The 21,036-nt window shown below is 44.2% G+C and overlaps 2 protein-coding genes across 2 annotated transcripts in view; both read right to left on the minus strand.

The window, feature by feature from the left end:
- Positions 1–21,036, minus strand: part of TTC7A (tetratricopeptide repeat domain 7A) — a 210,114-nt gene that overhangs the window by 166,091 nt on the left and 22,987 nt on the right. Inside the window, exons 5-9 of the mRNA XM_063123964.1 lie at positions 20,584–20,705; positions 16,767–16,845; positions 12,716–12,876; positions 11,930–11,993; positions 2,181–2,318 (exon numbers count right to left, since the gene is read on the minus strand). Of these exons, the coding sequence (XP_062980034.1) occupies positions 2,181–2,318; positions 11,930–11,993; positions 12,716–12,876; positions 16,767–16,845; positions 20,584–20,705 (564 nt within the window). The remainder of the gene's footprint in view (positions 1–2,180; positions 2,319–11,929; positions 11,994–12,715; positions 12,877–16,766; positions 16,846–20,583; positions 20,706–21,036) is intronic.
- The window catches only part of SOCS5 (suppressor of cytokine signaling 5), a 243,245-nt gene that overhangs the window by 80,232 nt on the left and 141,977 nt on the right, over positions 1–21,036 (minus strand). The window lies entirely within an intron of this gene.

Raw genomic sequence — 21,036 nt, forward strand, 5'->3', positions numbered from 1 at the left:
CTTCTCCGCTCTGGAGGGTGAGATGAAAATGGTTGTGATGGGCAGGCACATGCAGCTGCATGTGTGCCGCAGCCCTGGAGATGGGAGAAGGAGCACCACTCGAGCAAACACCTCAGTATTATACATTTTTCCCCACAGGCAGCTGACTTAACTTCCTTGGCTTAACTGCAAAGCTAAGCCTTGAAGTCTGTGTACACTATAGAAAAGCCATAGCAATACCAGTGACTTTTAAACAATAATATTAGATTCCCTCCATTGAGCAGCCAGCTGCAAGTCGTCTGTTTTTGTTAACTCTGCTGATGCTGTTAAGTAGCAGGAACATTGCTGATTACATTTTCTGATATTCTCTGGGGTCTTTTCTGTTGGTAATTCCCTCCTTGCCTTCTTTTCTGTATAAACTGGCTCTTAGTTACTTGGAATGTGTTTGCAGCCTGAACTTCTGCAAGTTTAATCAGATATATGTTCCACTGCAGGACTACAGGCTTAAATTGCCTACCTTGTTCAGCTCTACCCACCTGGTTCCCTGTGACAAGTCTTTCCGCTCAATCCCATACCCATTTACTCAGAAGCAAATCCTGCTGTCTTTGCTGGGACCTACTCCCTAGTAAAAGCATATCTACACATAACTACTCAGAAGTAAGTTTCTGCTGCCATAAATGAGGATTGAGCATGCTCAACAGCCATGGAATGATGAATGCCAGTTGAAAAAGGAACAGAAAATGCAGGTAGTGATGGTGGTTGGTTGGAATGGAATGGAATAGCCTGGAGGAGAACAAGGCCGGCAAGGATCTTGATCAGGAGTACTCCAGCAAGGAGGCAGGGCTGGCCATATCATGAGCCAGAGGCGCTCAACGTTTCGGACTAGACATCCTTCATCAGGAGCTGGAAAGGGATAACGAGCTGCCAATGGGCTCCTGTAGTCCAAAGTTTCTCGAATTGGGGTTTGTAGTTTTGTTCTTGCAGTCTTCAGGGTTCTGTGCTAGAGCTGCATTCGTAAATTCATAATAGCCAACATGTCTATTCAAAAATTACAAATGTTGAGCACTTCTGGATAAAAAATTATTTTTTTTTAAAAAAAATTATACAATCCCCTAAGCACCTGAGCTTGCCTCTTTTGCGTCTACACTATTTGGTGCATTTTTTTCCTCTCGCATATACATATCATGAGCCAGCCTGATATGGGCAGATCAGGCAGTGGAATGGGAAGAGCAGAGAATTGCATCACTCTCCCCACACTCAAAGGGCCCACTGCTTCTCATTGCCGCCACCACCAGCCACCAGCTTAGCCAATCAGCTGCCTGCGCTCTCCCACCCCTCCCACCTTATGTCCCAGCCACAAGGCTCTTGGGAGAGATCAGCTGAACTCTCGTGAGAGGATGCAGTGTGGGGTTCCAACCTCTTGCAATCGTTCAGGAGCAGCTGGGAACTCTTGTGATAGTTCAGGCAACTTCTCCCTGAAGCTCTGTGGCTAGGGCACAAAGTGGGAGAAGTGGCCAGGCAGGTGGGAGTGAGCAGCCAGCTGGGTTGGTTGGCTGGCTGGCCAAGCAGGAAGGGTGGGCAGGAGGCAGCCAGAAGAAGCAGAGTGTTGGTAGGCCTGCCACCTCTCTTGAAATGGCAACATGTCTCGGGCTGGGCCAATAATAATAATAATAATAATAATAATAATAATAATAATAATAATAAATTATTTATTACATTTATATACCGCCCATAGCCAAAGCTCTCTGGGCTGTTTACAAAGATTAAGGTGAGGATACACTGCTACAACTTGCTGCAGGTCCCAGTTCTCTAAAATAATGGCCATCACCACATACTATGGCAGCAAAGTATCGGCAAAGTATCGGCTATTGGGCGGTATAAAAATGTAATAAATAAATAAATAATGTCCATGAGGGGTGTTTCTCATGTCACTGCAGTGGCAAGAAAAGAAGCCACCATGCAGCAGCCCTCACACTGCCAGCGTTAAGAAGATGCCCTTCCTCTGGAGTCATGGATATTGCATATGGCCCCAGGGTGAACATGTATTCCAATAAATGTTTCATTTGCATGTATTGCCACTTGGATACCCTTCAACAAGTCTAAGCAAGCGAACGTGTGCTTGAAATTTTTTTTAGAATGCTGCCTCAGTTTCAAAAAAGAAAAGGGAAAGAAAAGAAAAGAGGAAAGCGGAGATCAGATACCTCAGAAAGCATGAGATACTGCCCTCTTCTGCCCAGCGTGATACTTAGGAGATCATAAACGGCCGATGCATCTCGGAGACTGATGGCCCGATCGTCTTTTTGGTCAGGAGCACGGCTAATTACTGCATCTTGGTTTGCCTGATACAGAATTTAGAGAAAGAAAGTCAGGTCCAGCTGTAACAAATGGATGGAGCCAAGAGTACCTCAGAAAGGTTTTCATCCATGTACTACAATATGTCAAACCCAGCACTGTAACAGCCTATGCATTCATCTACAGGAGGCTAATTCACGAAGGCAGAACACACTTACAGAAATACTGGGAGACAATTCTTTCAAATTATCTCTGAGAGATGGCAAAGGCCTACAGGGGCAGAGCACTCAAAGGCCTGAGGCCACACTTAAATTGTGAGCCCAATTACTTCAGCTGCATGAAACTTTACTTTGGCAAGCTTTTACAATGAGAACAGAACAAAGTAAGGCTATTCCACGTTTCCCTGTGGCTTGAAAAAATGGGGTTTACAATAAAGAAAAATAACATCCCCTTTGCAATTGTATGCTGTTCTTTAAGCTCAAAAAAATTTATCTCAAAACTCAGTGGTAGCATTTTTTATTGCAGCTCTGCATACCATTTCTGTCCTATGCGTAGGGTGACCATGTGGAAATGAGGACAGGGCTCCTGCATCTTTAACAGTTGTACAGAAAAGGGAATTTCAGCAGGTGTCATTCATGTGCTTGGAGCACCTATATACAGCAACATCTTTTGTATCTGGTCAAGAGGGCAGGGCTCCTGCAGCTTTAACTGTTGGGATGAAGAGGGAATTTCACCAGGTGCTGCATGCATACAAATGACAAGTGTGAAAAGAAGGAAACCCCGTAGGGGTGTAAAAAATAAGCCAAAGGCAAGGGCGGAACCAAGGCCCTGCCCTCCTTTTCAAATGGTCACCCTACCTATGCAGCACTTAGCATAGGGTGCAGAACCAAATCCGACCCTCTGTGGGGTTCCAAGGATTGTTTCACATAGCAGCATGGCTGCGGAAAGTCCCTCCTCAAGTTCACGTTTGCTTGTGTTTGTCTAGGGGAATCAATAATAGACGTTTTCCCCCTCCCTGGTTGCATGTCATTCTAGCAATTCCTCGATTGCAAGCAGCTCCAAAAAGGGCAGTCACTGTTGAACAATCTATAAGCCCAAAGGCCTACCTAGTCCAGCCTCCTGTTTCCCATGGCAGCCAACCAGAGGCCTCTGGGAAGCCTACAAGTGCAGCAGCTTGTGTTGCCCAGCAACTGCTATTCGGCTAGCCCACAGCCATAGATAGATTCCTCCTCCATGAATTGGTCCACTACCCCATTTTTAAAACCATCTAAGCGATTCACCATCACCACATCTTGTACTAGTGAATTCCATATGCTAAGTATGCAGGACAATCAGAGGCAGTACAATGTAGCAGATAAGTCTGCCAGATGTGGCTTGGGAAGACCTGGATTCCAATCCCTGCCCAGCCTAACCTACTTCACAGGGTAGCCTAACCTACCTCATAGGGTTGCCGTGAAGATTTATTTATTGATCACATTTCTATACCGCCCAATTGCCAAAGCTCTATGGGAGATTGACAACAGTTAAAACCATAAAACACAGCAACATGATAAAATATAATATGAAACTTATACTGCAGTTCTAAAGTTTTTTAAAAAAACCAAACAAAAACAAAGGAAAAATGTAAAGATCTAAAAATTCAACAACGCAATTAAAAACAACAAAAACTGAAGGGCTAAAATGCCTTGAAGGAAAAAGGTCTTCATCAAGTGCCGAAAAGATCACAATAGAAGGCGGCCAGGGGAGCCTCTCTGAGGAAGGCATTCTTCAACTGGGGTGTCATGGCTTAAAAAAGCTCTCTCTTTAGTACCACCACCACCCTGGTTCACTGACTTTTTCATTTGTTATGTTTGTATCCACCTTCTCTTCAAGGAGCTCAGGGCAGAATATACTGGTCAACTTTTCCCATGTTATCCTATCCTGTGAGGTGGGTCAAACTGAGGCCATTTCTACACCAGCTCGGAGTAGAGGAAGGGGGGAGGATCTCTCGAGATCCTGATTGTGAGATCCTCCCCTTAGTCCACATGGGTGTCGTGGCTGCCATTTTTTTTAAAAGGAAATGAAAGGGGTTTTTTGAAAGCCCCAACCCCACTCCCCACCACCCCAGATTCCTCCCAGCCCAGTTCCTTCCTTCTACTGATCCCCGCTACTCACAGGGAGGACGGAAAAAGCCAGGACAGGCGACCACACCTCCCACGGTCGCGGGACGATCCTGACACCGCGGGAAGAATCGAGTTTTCCCAGGGAGTACTTATCCCTGGGAAAATCCGTTCTCGTCCCTCCTTCCTCCCGGGAGTCCCTGTGCATCATTTGAATGCACAGGGACTCGGCTGTGACCAGCTCGGATTTTCGGGCTGGTGTAGAAATGGCCTAAGAGTGAGAACAAGTGTGTGACTGGCTCAAGGTAAACCAGTGAGCTTCATGACAAAAACGGGATTCAAATCTGGGTCTCCACAATTCTAGTCCAGCAGTCTAACCATTAGACTACAATGGAACAGGTATCTGGCCACTTCACACAAGAACCAGAAGAAGTGGAAACAGGAGCTGGGTTGTCGTGTCGTGCGAACCAGGACATTCCCTCTTTCCCTGCTACTGCTTCCTCCCCAAAGCAATCCTTTGAAACAGCAGCAGCATGAGCTAAGAGTACTAATGGAAATATTTATATTAATTCAGACAATGGCGTGTGTGCGTCTGCCCATTGCAAAAGCTACTTGAACTCAGCCGAGAAACATCCAAAGAGCAGAAAATAAAAATGATTCAAAGCCAACTAAGGCCCACTCATTCCTAATATGGTTCTCAGAGGCGTGACTAACTTCGGTTTCTTTGCTTTTCATGCCCTAGTACAACGGAAATCCAGAACCTAGTCAGTGAAATATGGGAGGCAAAAGCTGTTTTTAGAAGTGGTTATTCGGTGTGCCATCATCAACACAGTGCTTCTTTGTCGTGGGGTGTTCAGTTAAAAATGAAGATGAAAAAATGCATCGGGGAAGGCAAAAAAGGTTTATGGAAGGATATGCATAATAACCCTCACTTGTCAATTAAATCTTTCCACATCCTATACCACACTATTGAAAAGTTTCTGCATCAGTAACTCTGCTGCGCCATTTACTTGTGAAAAATAGCTGCACTGAACAAGCCCCCCCATATTCTGAAAGCCAGTAATCAGCTTCACATCAGAGTCAGCTATTTTCAGCATTTGTCAGTGGGCCAAACTAGGAATTTTTAAGCGACGCCTTAGCACAGCTAAAATATTCACCCAAACTAGTACATTGCCACAAGCTTTGAGGTTACAAAAAACAAATAAATAAATAAAAAGATATATACAACTGGATAGAGTTTTTTAGCACACCTACAAAAGGGAAGTGCTGCCCATATATTCCAAACACAGGCAGCGGTATCATACACCAAACGGAGAAGGGTCATTCTTCAGTGACCACTGCTCAGTCATAAAGCCTTGCATGCAGAAGTTCATAGGTTCAATCCCCAGCATTGCCAGTTTTAAAAAAGGGAAAGACCTTTGCCTCTGGGAAACTAGAGAGAAGCTAGCAAACATGGGGTGGGGAACTCGTGGCTCTCCCATCACCCCTGACCATTAGCCATGCTGGCTGAGGCTGCCAGGAGTTGTAGTCCAACAATGGCCAGGTTCACACAACATCCTAACCCATGTGGTTTACTGTGGCTGTGATTAGTGGCTGAGTGGGTTGTCGTGTTGTCTGCATTATCTGCAGAGACACAGGTTCCCTACTCCTGGAGTAGACAAAACCAAGCTATAGTCTGATCAGGAAGCTTCCTATGAGGCAATACAATACTGGCAGTTTTATTCTCAATTCCTTTTCTAATAATGCCTAACATGGAGGTTGCCTTCTTTACAGTGGCTGCACACTGGGTTGACATTTTTCATCGAACTGTCCACCACAACCCCCAGATCTCTTTCTTGGTCGGTCACCGCCAGCTCAGATCCCATCACATTATACTTGTAGTTGGGATTTTTTTGTCCCATCATGCATCACTTTATGCTCGGACCAGGATAGCCGGTTCTTTGAAGCGTCCAAAACAGAGCATGCTCTGTGTGCATAATGGCCAGGTTCAATTCCTAACATCTCTGACATGACTGGGAAAGGACTCTGCCAGAGGAGACAAGACTTAGCTAGCTGGCCCAATGATCTTACTCAGCACAAGGCAGAGACATGCATTCATGGGCTGCATGAGCACATCCAGCCTGTGAAAGTAAGGCCTACATCAATTTCCCCATAGACCTCCCATACCATGATCCCTTAAGGCAGTGGTGTGGAACCTGTGGTCTCCATATGTTGTTGGACTACAACTCCCATGCTGGCTAGGGATGGGAGTTGTTGTCCAACACATCAAGAGGGCAGCAGGTTGGGGAAGGCTGTTACAAGATGGGGGATACTTGGCTCAGCAATACTTCAAATGAGAAGGATCTTGGAATTGTTGTAGATCACAAGCTGAATATGAGCCAACAGTGTGATGTGGCTGCAAAAAATGCAAATGCTATTTTGGGCTGCATTAATAGAAGTATAGCTTCCAAATCGTGCAAAGTACTGGTTCCCCTCTATTCGGCACTGGTTAGGCCTAATCTATAGTATTGTGTCCAGTTCTGGACACCACACTTCAAGAAGGATGCAGACAAGCTGGAGCGTGTTCAGAGGAGGGCAACGAGTATGATCAGGGGTCTGGAAACAAAGCCCTATGAAGAGAGACTGAAAGAACTGGGCATGTTTAGCCTGGAGAAGAGAAGACTGAGGGGAGACATGATAGCACTCTTCAAATACTTGAAAGGTTGTCACACAGAGGAGGGACAGGATCTCTTCTCGATCCTCCTAGAGTGCAGGACACAGAATAATACACTCAAGTTACAGGAAGCCAGATTCTGGCTGGACATCAGGAAAAACGTCCTGACTGTTAGAGCAGTACGGCAATGGAACCAGTTACCTAGGGAGGTTGTGGGCTCTCCTACTCTAGAGGCCTTCAAGAGGCAGCTGGACAGACATCTGTCAGGTATGCTTTAGGGTGGATTCCTGCATTGAGCTGAGGGTTGGACTCCATGGCCTTATAGGCCCCTTCCAACTCTACTATTCTATGATTGACCTTCCATGACTGCTGATGGCAATTCAGCCTAGCCATTGAAAAGGTTCTTCTGTAGTTGGGAATATTTAGTGTTGCCAGCTACTTGCAGGCTGTAAATTGGCCTTAGGTTGTAAACCAATATATGTTGGATCCTGCATCTTGTATGTAGAAGAGATGGGGTGCAGGGTGGCAATTCCCCCCCTCCAGTGTCCGTCTCTCCTCCCATACACACACACACACACTTCACAGAAGTGATATGAAAGGACTTTTGTTTCATTCACTAGTGGGGAATAAGGGGAAAGGGCGGCACTGGTGAGGTTTCTTTAAGTCAACCTTTTTATTGTTTTACTTGTTCAGTTACTCCGTCTCCTCCTCCTGCCCTGCTCAGCGAGCTGCTAGGAGAAAGAAAGACAGTTCGCTCTTGCCAGAGGTCAGAAATGATTACTTGCACAGAGCTTTTTGAATTAAGCCAAGAACCAAATATGTCCTGGGGGCAGTGAGGGGGAGGGAATATATCTAGGCACTTAAAAGATTGTGTCCATAGGACACAAACCTGCATATGCTGATTTATATCTATATATGCTAATTTATATCTATATATACAGTACAAATCTAGAAATAATTAGTAGGATTACAATTTCACAGGAGGCAAAGCCAGCCAATTTATTTTTCATGCAAATCAACTCATCTCTAATAAAATAAATTCTTCAGTTCCTTTGCACCCTGACCCAGATCATTCCAAACCAATGGAATCCCCCCCCCCTCTCAAGCCTAACAGCCATACAGGGGAAGATTTTGTTTGTGGGGGTGTGGGGGTGCAGCATGCGGAAAGGGGAGAGTTAATGCTTCATTCCCTAGCAGCGATCCCCCTTGAAAATTGCTCCCTGCATGGCAATTAAGCTGAGGGGGGAAATGCTTCCATTGGCATGAACGGACACTCTAGGCTCTCTGGGTCCAGGCCTCGCAACACCTCTGCCCTAGGGCAATTGGATGCCTACCCTTAATTCTAGTCAACTAACCCAATACAGCCAACAAAGGCGAAAGAACAGCATGTAAAGGCAACAAAAAATATTCCCTGTCCTGCTTCCAACGTCTCCCATTCCCTCTTTCTCACACTTTTCAAGGTCAAATCCCATCTGGCCAGTTAACTCAATAATAAGACTGTGATGAATTATTTCTAAACTCTCATTACGCTGGGCACAATGTTTATTAGTTTTGGCTACAGCCTGCCTAGTTTCCAATACAGCTGAGAAGAGAGCAGGCAGGCAGCCCTGTCCAAATTACCCTGTGCCACTTGTGGTATGTTTGGCTAATACACAGCATGCCAGGGAGATGCCACATAGAAGGGCAAACATTCTCTTGCCATTAAAACACACACACACACACATACACACTACTGTGAAGATGGGCTGAGTGACAGGCTTATGAACTGTACATTGAGCTACCAAAACCAAAAAGAGAATAGATCTCCAAATGTAAATAAAAGTATTTCAAAATAAAGGTTGGGGAGGGGGGTGAGGAGACAGAAAATATGCGGACAGAGAAATGTTCCATTCCTATCTCTGAGAAAGCTGTTGCTAATATTAAGCAGCAATGAAACGAACTGGAGGAAGACAGATGAAGAGAGAGTGTGTGTGTGTGTGTGTGTGTGTGTGTGTGTGTGTGTGTGTGAGAGAGAGAGAGAGAGAGAGAGAGAGAGAGAGAGAGAGAGAGAGAGAGAGAAACAGACTTGGGGATGTTTTAAGGACAACTCCTATTCTGCCTGCCCCAAGTTCTTGGTTTCATCAAGAATAGGCACTGAACAGGCTTCAAGAATAAACACAAGGGCATTTACTGATGGATTATTAAACAGATGTATTATTAAACAGATGTTTCCAGAGAGGTAGCTGTTGCAGTCTACTGCAGCAAAAACAAGAAACCTTAACGCCAACAATTTTCTTATGGCACAAGCTTTCATGGACGAAGTGGTCTGTAGTCCACGAAAGCTTATGTGATCATAAAGTTAGTTAAGGTGCCGCACGACTCTTCTTTGTTTTTACAATTTATCAAATCGCCTTTTCAGAGTACAAAAACCCTGTCCAAGGCAACATACAATTAACTAGGGTTTTTCCAAATTTCTACCACTCAGGGAACCATATCCACACTAAGAGTGGGTACCGTTTTGGCCATTGGACTGAGACTGGGGAGATGCAGAATTACATCCCTACTCAAACATGAAGCTTACTGGGTGATCCTGGCCCAGTCCCTCTTTCTCACCCTATCCCCACTCACAGAGTTGTTTCATGTACATTGACTGTACATTGACTGCCTTGAGATCTGAGGGAAGGCGGGATATAAATATCATAAACAAATCTACTCAGGAACCCCTGCATATCTGCCATGAAACTCCTGTACATCACAGAGGATTCTGGGTCACGTTCTGAGGCAACAGGTCTGGCCTAAGCCATTCTGCTGCCTGATGTGGAAGAGCAAATGACACCCTCCCTACAATTCGAGAAGCATAAAACCCAAGCCCATCGAGTTATCTTGACACTTCAGGCAAAAAAAACCCACAAGCACCTTACCCCCAGCCTGCCACTATACTTACCGTAGCAATAAAGCAAATAACAAGCAATTTGCTGCCAGTGATGTGGGGCAGAACATTTTCCGGTGCTCAATTTTTCTGAGGAAAATTTTTCCATTTCATAAGTACATTAATATCAATGGATGGAAGATTTTATTGTGATTTTGTCTTTGACAACCACTCTGTGGATTTTTGGGATTAAGAGATAGGGTACAAATATTATAGATAAATAAAATGCTTCTGCTACCCCTTAAGTTATCGAAGTCTGACCAGGAAATTCTGAGAGTTTTGGGAATGGGTCCGCAAGGTACTAAAAAACGATTTCCTGCAGTCAGCATTCTACCTTGCATTCTTCCCAGTGGATAATGTTCCATTTCATAAGTTCATTAGTAACAATGAATGGATGCCAGTAGCAAATACTTCTAAAAAAGAGAGACAGACAGAAAGATCATACTACCACTGGAATGTTTATCTCCAGAAAGGAATTCTGCTCTGTGTTTTAAGACAGTGGCAACTTTATGGGGAAAAAAGTTTAGTCAACTGGTGCAATAAGTATTGCATCAGGATTAAGCTAGAAATTATATGGGAGATTGTGACTGGATCTCTTGACAGGTTGTTGTTACTAAAAGCAAGGGTGGAAAAAGATGCAATTTGGATTGGGGCCATGGCACAATGTGGGTGGGGCAATCCTTTCTTCCTGTCCTGTTTCCCCAATTTAAATTACCTCCTGGAGCTGCTAGTGGCCATGCAGGAGAGGAAAAAAAGATAGATACAATGTTTCTTTCACACCTACTTTTGCAGTTAATAGGCAGCTTGGGGGAGGGGTGATTTAAGTTGGGTAAATGGTGCTGTAGGGGAAGAAGGGTTAAACCCCATCCTACAGTACTGCAACCCTAATCCAATTCCCCCCTCCCATCAACTACTTGTAACCATGAAAAAGATCAAGCTCAGATCTTCCCATGTCATATCTACTTTTCTGCCTAACGGTAGGGCCGGGGCAGCCTCTGATTTTAATGGAACATACTGCCATATAAGTGCATTTAGGATTGTAGACTTGTGACCAAAAAATGAATTCCTGGGAAATACCTTGCACAGTCACCATAAAGTGACTTGATAATACAATATGTTCTCTTGCTGTTTAAAACTGCTGTTTGTTTTGCTTGTTACTTTGCTTTTGAGTTCTATTTCTATGTTATTTTGCCTTTATATTGATTTTATGTAAGCTGTCATGTGTACTTTGTGCAAAAAGGCAGGGTATAAATTTACATAAATAAAATATATTAATATAAATTAATATTTTGTCATTGTCATCTTCATCTTTTTCTTGTCCAGAGTCTCTCTTGTCCAGCACAAACTAATCTAGCACATGAAAATTCTGAGTTGCTTTAACATGATAGCTGAATAATACAGAAATGAAAATACTGCTTTCTCATTCAGCCTGTGTTTTGTTCTCACTCTCTCTCTCTCTCTCAGACCCACACATACAAAATGATACTGTTCCTAAGCCACATTAATGGTGAATCATGGTTTGCTATTAAATTTCCTAAGACCATTCACTGAATATTTTCTTTAAAATGGTCATTATCAAACAGTGGTGCCATAAGGGTAGGGTTTCAGGGCAGAAGTCCGGGGGCCCACTCAGCAGAATGAGCAGAAGGGCCCCCAAACGTAACAGGGTAGACTTGCCACATTTTTAAGAAAGTGATGTGATACACCTTGCCGTCTAAAGAGCTCCCCCCATAAAGCCATTAAGTCCAGAAAATCAAAAATTACCCAACTCCACAACTTGTCAAGCAATGCTTCAGGAGAAGAAAAAGAAGAAAAAGCAGCTTTCTCTGCATTAGGGACAACTCCCTTCTATCCAACCATACAAGCATGATTTTGGGAACTTGAAGCCAGTTTGCAGCTCAGAAAAGAAACCTGGAATTCCTGCCATGCAATGTCAAGTATCATCCTGATTATGCTTTAAGCGATATCCTTCTTTATAACAATTCCTGTTGGGCTTACCATGGATTCGCTGATTAGGAGGAGGAGGAGAGCCTCTTCAACGTTGTCTTGGGGGCTGTAGATGCTGTAAGACAAACAAACCCTTTTTAAACTATATATATATAAGCAACATCAGGAATTAGGCTCATGGGACACTCTTGTTAACACCACTACAGGACTAGTAACTTGAAACGTCTCATGCATGATTCATTTGTTATATAATAGTTTCTTCAGACCAGGATGACTAAAGGCTGCAGAGTGTTATCTTAGGAGAAAACTCAGCTCTGACTCAAGTGAGTTGCAGATGATCAGTTAGAGATCCTGCATCCAAGAAACTACATTTCTACTGGGTAAAATGGATCTAAAAACTCCCAGAGTTTTTGCAGCCTGACAGCTGGTTCTCAATGGTTTGGCATTCACCAAAAAGTTAACACGTCTCTGCAGGCTAACTGGAGGAATAGTAAAGCAGGATTTATCATCAGTCACATGGCTGCAACTTCTCTGATATCTTAACAAAGAGTCCTCCAGATTTTGTCGAGATTTTTCTCTCAGGCAAAATGATCGTCTATTTGTCCTATAGCACCTCTTACTAGGTTGCCAGAAATCTGTGAGGGCCTCTTGCCTTTCAGTAATTAAAATGTTCCGAAGATTCCGTGACATCACACCAATTCAACCAATGGCTGCTAGACAAAGTGGATTTGCAGGTAGCCTACAACAAGAGGTCTTAGCCTGCAGTTGTAAAATTGCTAGATTGCATTGTTTTTGCCCTGCTCCAACAGCAGCACCCCCTCCCAAATTTGTACGCACTTATCTCCAGTGTGTAGCTGTAGTCCTCGACGCAGCGAAGTGCACATGTAAGAATTATCCTCTTTGTTCATGAACTCGGGAAGAGGATCAGATAAGGGGCTCCAATAACAGTCTTCACTCAGGGAGTGGAGAAGCAGCTCTGCCAACTGTTTGGCAGCCGCCTGGAGAAGAATGGAAAGAAAATAGGGGAGGGGGGATTTTTAAACTTAGAAAGACACATTTATTCATCCTCAGGATTAACGATTCCCTCCTGAGCTATGAGCCAAGGCCCATGATAGGCTGGGTCTGCATTGGGTTGCTTTTTTAACTGTGTCCAGGCAGCCACACATGCCTTATCAATCATCTCAAATACAAAGTGAAACTTTGCTCTGGACAGAGCTTACCTTCTCACATTTTAAGCACAGCCAAGATGATGATGATGACGATGATGATGATGATTATATAGCATATTTATCCTGCTCTTTAGTCAAAAAGGCTCCCAAGGTGGCTTACAAAGATATTTCTTAAGACAGCAAAAAATATAGGTGCGATACTGCGAACAGTATGATACTATCTGGTGCATTCTCTTACCTCTCTTATTGTTTATTGTGATCTTATTAGAATGTAAGCCTATTTGGCAGGGTGTTGCTGTTTTATTCTTTTGCTATGTACAGCACCATGTACATTGATGGCGCTATATAAATAAATAAATAATAATAATGGGAGTTGTAGACCTGTTTTCTGTCCAAACGTGCATAGGATTGTGCCCTTTAATCACTTAGATTAATTGATTTACAAGACTTTTAACAGACTGAAAGGGTGCCTCTGATTAATTGGGCAGAAGATTTGTAATATATATAAATAGATGTATAGCCAGCTTTACAGGATGAAAACCCTGAAAAAATACACCAGCTTGGGGAAGGGTGATGTAGGTCATTTTTACCACCACACAGCAGATGGGGATGTAGTTCCGCCTTCCAAAGGAGGTGCGGAAAGCCAGGACATCCTCCTTACCCTTCCTGCAATCAGCAATCATCACTCAGGAAGTCAACTAGGCCAGGAGATCAAGACTGAACAGCTCAGTTCCGTGCTCCTGGTGACTCCGATATGATACTGGGATGAATGACAGGGGAATTGATGTACAAACTTCAGGCCACTTGATCAGGCCATCAGTGTCTTCCACCTTAGTTGTAATTACCCAGTTTGACAGTGCTGGGTCTTCACAGTGGGTTAAAAAAGGACACACACACTCACAGACTCTTTTCAGGGGGTTTAACCTACCCTTAGTCCCATCACCACAGCTCAGAAAGCATAAAATAGTCACCCGCCATGTGGTTGGCCTCTGCCCATTCTTAAAGTTCCTCCTTGGTTGGCCCGTGCCCATTCTTAAAGTGAGTTCAGCAGCAATCGTATACCCACTTACCTGAGAGTAAGCCCCATTGAATTCACTGGGTCTTACTTCAAAGTACACATTCCTAGGATTGCACTTTTAGAGTAATATCCAACCTAAGTCTTACTTAGAGTAGATCCATTGTAATGAATGAGACTTTAGTTAATCATGACTAACTTAAGTCCCATTCATTATGATGGGTCTACTCTAAATAGGACATATTGGATTTTATCCTTAGAGCCACTGATAAGTGCAATCAGTGTGGGGTTCCGAACTAGGTTCAACACCCCACATCTAGGTTCAAATCCCCCTGCTGCCTGGGGAATGCTGGAAGTTGTAGGGTTTTTTTCTGTCTAAACATAGGATAGCACCCTAAATAAGCAGGATTGCTCCAAAGTAAGCCCACCATGGCTTACTCCCTAGTAATCATACTCAGGATTGCACTGTGAATTATTTCTCTTTCCTTTGTCTTTGACTCTCCCAAAGGATGAGAAACTAGTTTTGATTGTCCTTGATTTGGAAAAGTTCACATGAGAATACCTACAGTAGAGGAATAAATAATAAATATTAATCATAGTGGCTCCGCTAAATGTCAACATAATGATCTCTGCTGGTCAGTGAGGACTACACATTTTGATTTTAAATAAAGCTCCCTGATGAAAAGCTCTACTTCCTTTGGGTGTATGTGAGCGTGTATGTTCTCTTTATTGCACAGTTCGCAAGCAACATCAATTAATTTCACTTTTGTTTCACTGATTTTGATAAAATCAGACAAATCTGAAAAGCCCCTAGTCTTTGATTTACATTTTAACAGCCCTTGGCAAAACAAAGAAAGGGGCATCATTCTGCTTGGAATACATTTTAAGGCCACGAATAAAATGCACTAACACATTGTCATTAAGTGTTCCAAAGTAATTATATTACATGCCTTGTCATATTTATTTATTTATTGCATTTTTATACCGCCCAATAGCCGAAGCTCCCTGGGCGGTTCACAAAATGTTAATCTTACTAGCCCCAAAGTTTTTTCGTCATTGCTTTTTATAAGCATTATTAAAAGTTTCTGCAATACAAGATTAAAATCCAGGGCTTCGCCATTCAAGGCATCCTCAAACTTTGGAAACAATGAAATCATCAATAGTTTACTGCAGTGGTTGTGTTTGGAAGCCATGATAACCTCTGGCATACATGCCCCTCCCCACACCCCATTATTTTCTCATCCTCCAGGAAGACCAGAATTTTTTGCTTCCATTTTAGATTAATTGCAGTTTAGCGTTACATCAGAACCCTAAACTGTGGTTAATCTTAACTATGTTTATTGAAACAAGTCAGTTTCAGATTCCATGGTTTGAAGTTGGTTTGTTCCAAGCAAACTATAGTTAAGATAAACCACAGTTTTTCAGGTTGAGACAAAAGCTGAAAATCATCATCATCATCATCATCATCATCATCATCATCATCATCATCAGACTCAAATGTTTCTGAACTCTTTCTCAAGAGGAGAAGAAGGGAAGGGGTGGTGTGCAAACCTGGAGTTTATTATGACATCTGAATGCAGCCGGTGCCTTCTTCCATATTTACCTTCCAACTAATTCAGATCTGGTAATGACAAATGTTTGGTGGTCCTAGCAACTCTTAGACTGTGCTGAAAGAGCCTTTTTGTTGGTGGGCCCTAAGCTTGGGAAATCAGCTTCTTAGTACTATGCGGCAAATGTGGATGTTCACCTCTTTTAAGCTCCTTTTTGTTATTTTAAAACAATAAAACTATTACTAGTCTTAAATAGGATGAGGAAGTTTCCACCTGCAGAACAAGCAGCTTCTCTGTCACCTGTACCCACAGAGAGCCCATCCTGCCCCTTTCATAAAGTGTTGTGGGAGACGGGGGTGGGGTGGGGGGAGGAATGCTAGATTCAGATTTTAAATGCTGCTGCAAGCATGCACATCAGCATCTAGACATGCTGGGAATTATGAAACATGTAGTCCTTAGTGCAGCTGAATGGTGCTGTAAGCAAGCATGATAGCATTTCAGGACACTAGAAACCATGGGAAATGTAATACCCTTGGTACCCAGCATCTCTGGACCCTGGAGCACATGCACACAGCAGCATCCAAGATTCTACACACCATGTGGACGGCATTATCCTTGATAAACTTAAGGAAAAGAGGGGAAGCAAGGAAGGCTTCCACAAAGCTCCACAGCCATAAGGAATCTATTTCTGATCAGATCAGACACCGGAGGAGGGTTTGCTCTGATCCAAAATGGATCCATGGGTCACCCTTGAAATACGGTGATTGAACCCCTCCTCTTTTTCCATTTTCCCGGTTTCTATACATCTGTTACCACAAATTTACATTAGGCTGAAAGGTGCCAGTTAGAAAGAACATAATGACTTCCCCAGATCTTGCAATTCCTCTCAAGGGGGGCGAGGGGGACGGGACCAGATATACAGAAGAGTTTCTAAATCTTAATGCTGTTAGAAGTATTTATCTGAATTAAACTCCATTTGATTTGACCTTGTTAGCCAATTAGTAATTTCAGAATTGCAAGGCCATACTCAAACTCCATGTCAAAGGTATAAAAAAGGAAGAGAAATAGATGCTTCAGAATCCCTAATTCTTTTCTTCCCACCTTTGCATCTACCAAAAGAAAGGCAACTACATCTTCCGATGAATTGGACTTACCATTCTGAAGCTCAGTGTCGCCTTCGTTTCCATGGTCCGTAAAAATTCTCGGAGGTTTCTTATGCCTTTAACGACGTTGCTAAGAGGAAGGAAAAACCAAGATATGTAAAGCAAGACTGGTTTGATCACGAAGTAACACGATGAAGAGGGGCGGGGGGAGAAAAGATAGAACATCTCTGACATTTTTTAAAAAAAAGACATGCTCAGGTTGGGCTAATGGTAATAAAGCAAACCAATGAGACCTTCAAAGGATAGCTTCTCTTATCTCCAGATGGTGGCCTATGAGAAGATATCTGATGAGTACAGAGGACATATGGAAGCTTTTTATGGATCACATTTTAAAGCTTCATCAAATAACTGCATCTTCTCTTCTTTATGCTTGGCACAAAGAGCCCGTGTGTTGTAGTGACCACAACAGCCTTCCCCAACCTGGTGCCCTCTGGATATGTTGGACTGCAACTCCCATCATTCCAAACCAGCTAGCTGGGAATGATGGAAGTTGCAGTCCAATATATCTAGAGGGCACAGGTTGGAGAAGTCTTGGTTAAGACAGCTGAACTTAGGACTGGAGAGACCCAGGTTCAAATCTGCACTCAGCTTTGAAGCTCACTGGGAGATCTTGGGACAAACACTACCTTTCAGCCTGATTTACCTTGCAGGGCTGTTGTGGGGGATAAAAACTGGAGGGGAGGGAACCATGTGTCCCACTTTAAGCTCCTTGGAGGAACGTAGGATCTAAATATAATGATAACAACCTCATAGATTGTGCAACACTTTTGAGTTGTTTCTCCTTGAGTTAAGGGTCCTCTGCAGGCCAATCCTGTTCACAGAGTGAAAGCATTAGCCCTGTACAGACTAATGGACAGATTTCAGCTAAACACAAGGAAAAAACTTCTGGTAAGAGCTGTTCAGTGGCGTTCAGTGGTGACCAGCTTGGCTCTCCTTCACTGGAGGTATTTAAAGCAGAGGCAGGCAGCCATCTGACAGGGATGGTGCAACTGCACCCTGTATTGCAGAGCCTGCAGTTGGGCAGGAGGATGGATTAGATGGCCTCCAACGTCCCTTTCAGCTCTATAATAATCCTCTGAAGTCCCTCCTTCCCAAATCTGAAGGCCGCTTAACATTTTATTTTACATCATGGAATGTGTAGGTCGGGTGTAGCAGACTGATATATCTGAAGCACCTACATACAAAGGAATGGATAAGATAGAAGAACGTTGTTCACACTGCAGGGTCAGATCACTGGTCCACCTAGCCCAGTATTGTCGACACTGACTGGCAGCAGATCTCATACCTGGATATGCCGGGGATTAAACCTAGGATCTTCTGCATGTAAACCACGTTCTCTACCACTGAGCCATACCCCCCTAATGTTCTACATTAGCAGTTCCGCTCACTTGGAAGAATTCTAGATCCCTCCACCCTTCACACACAAAACAAGAGCATTTCAATAAACCCTGCAACTTCTGGAAACCACTCATATAATAACAAGCCTGATCAAGTGTCCTTCCCCACTTTCAAAACGTTAGTGATATACACGACTTGTTCAGAGATCTGCTTGCACCCCCTTGTGGCAGACTTGATCCTGGATGAGCATGCTGACCTGACCTGTACCACAGAGACCTGGTTGGAAGAAGCTGGGGCCGTGTGAGTGTGCGCACGCTAATCTCTCTCAGCTTTGTCCACCACGGTTCTCTGTCCAGCAGCAGGCAAGGCCTGGGGGGGTGAGAAGGTGGAGTAGCAGTGGTCGATCGGGATTCCGTCCCCCTGACCAGGGGCCCTGTCCAGTCTGCGGGGTTTGAGTGTGTGTACCTGAGAGTGGGTGCCCAGACAGAATAGGGATTCCATTGGTGTACCGTCCACCCAGCTGCTCAACAGTCTCCCCGCCTGAGCTAGCCAGGGTAATCTCAGGGTTGGGGTTGGAGTCCCCGCCGGCTTGTTGTGCTGGGCGATTTCAACATCCACGCTAAGGCTGCCCTGTCGGGAGTGGCTCAGGACTTCATGTCTGCCAGGACAACCATGGGTCTGTACCAAATGGTATCTGGCCCCACCCATGCTACTGGGCACACTTTGGACCTCGTTTTCTGTGCTGGATGGGGTGATATTGATTTGAGAGTGGAGGAACTTTCAGTAGATCCGTTTTCAAGGACAGATCACTACCTGGTGGGGTTTAGACTTGCTGGCACTTGGAACCTCTGCAGGGGTGGAGGGCTGATTAAGATGGTCCGCCCCAGGAGGCTGATGGATCCGAATGGTTTCCTGATGGCCCTTGGGGTTTTTCGAAGCGATTCTTTCGAAGCTCTGGTCAATCTCTAGAATGGAGAAATGACCAGGGCGGTGGACACAATCGCTCCTGAATGTCCTCTTTCACGAAGTAGAGCCACACCAGCCCCCTGGTTTTCTAGGGAGCTGGCAGCGATGAAACAAGTGAATTGACTTTGGCTGAAAACTCGGAGTGATTCCGCTCGAACATGGGCTAGAGCCTATGTGAAGGCCTACTCCGTAGCAATACGGCCAGCAAAAAAACTATTTTTTTTCCTGCCACTATTGCATGTGTAAAGAGCTGCCCAGCAGATCTGTTTCAGGTAGTCAGGAACCTTTTACACACTGGCCCACAAGAGGAGTATTTAGATCTTTCAACAGCCCACTGTGACCAATTTGCCCAGCACTTTGCAGACAAAATCCACTCTAACTTGTACATTATAGTTGATACAGATAGGTAGATATGAGAGCTTCAGGTAACAAGGTCCCAAGCTATTTAGGGCTTTATAACACTTTGAATTGGGCCCTCAAGTTAACTGGCAGCCAGTGCAGATAGCAAAGTACTGGCATAATATGATTCCATTGGCCCATCCCTGTTAGCAGACTAATTTTGGATTTATTGAAGTATCAAGATCATTTTCACGTACGTGTTGCAGTAATCCAAACAGGAGGTTACCAGAGCAGCAGGCTAGTTTAGAGGGCCTCAGGATAGCTTGTGTGTGGCGTATGGAGCCTTCTCCTCCAACAGAGGGGCACATCTAGGGAGTTTAGGAGGAATGGCCCAATATCTGCAGCCTAAGGCAATTGCTTCTCCCTGCCTAATAGTTGGGCTGGAACTGCTTCATTTATTTAAACATTTGTATCACGCCCTATATCATTTGGATCTCAGGGCGGCGTATAGATAAAATCAAACAGTGTAAAACAATAAATAATGTTCACAGCTAAAAACGTATTCAACCATTAACAAGCTAAAAAGAGTAGAAAATTTGAAAGCAGTAAAAACAATTAAAGCTATGTGCAACTTTAGTCCTCAAAGGCCTTGATAAAACGCCATGTTTCAACTTGGCGCCAAAATGAAGCCAGCGTTGGTGCCGGTCGGGCCTCCAAGAGGAGGGCATTCCACAACCAGGGTGCCACAACAGAGAAAGCCCTGTCCCACGTCCCACCATAATGTATGTCTCGCGTTGGTGAGACGCGAAGGAGGGCTCCTCCAACAGATGTCAAATCTCAGGCAGGCATGGGAGCAGCAATGAACACAAGGTTGACATAGATCTCAGGGGTATTCAAATGATCCCATCAATCAGGGTTCCCAATCAGCTGGAGGAACCCTATGGACACAGGACTATATGTGCACAAGCCTCTTTCTCAGTAACACCAAAGATGTTATGGGGGGGTGGGTTGAACACCCCCTTTGTTTTGCACACATGTGTAACCCTCGCACCTTGCTCTGTGCCTATCGTGTGGTTCACACACAGGGCTGCATCATAGGCCTATTACATGAAAACCCCATTCAACATGAACCATCTGGAAATGCAGGTAAGTTGTATCCACCTACCCCCTTTTTAAGTGAGCCACGTAGGCGCTCTGCACGGCCGCTTCCAGGAAGTAAGGAAGTTCAAAGTCCGAAGGAAACGCATGGCCACCTTTTATGCCTCTTGTATGCGTGTGGCAGAAACTCTGGCAGTTGGCGGGGGGGGGGGGGAGAGAGAAAAATGAGGCAACATCGTTACAGATGAACAGTAACAGCAATTGGATTAACAGTGTCTCTACTCCCCAAAGGATAGAGAAAACGGCCAACAGTTGGGAAATGGGACAAGGCAAAGATAAAATGAAAACTGCATTGTTAGTTCCTAACCGATAGTCTTTGGCGATGTCTATCGTGATCTCGCAAGGGCTGCCAGGGGAGACGTGATAGAGGTGTACAAAATTATGCATGGTGTGGAGAATGTGGATAGGGAGACATTTTTCTCCCTCTCTCAAAATACTGGAACCCGGGGTCAAACCCATG

This window comes from Elgaria multicarinata, chromosome 4 (assembly GCF_023053635.1).
Source record: "Elgaria multicarinata webbii isolate HBS135686 ecotype San Diego chromosome 4, rElgMul1.1.pri, whole genome shotgun sequence".
Classification (NCBI taxonomy): domain Eukaryota; kingdom Metazoa; phylum Chordata; class Lepidosauria; order Squamata; family Anguidae; genus Elgaria; species Elgaria multicarinata.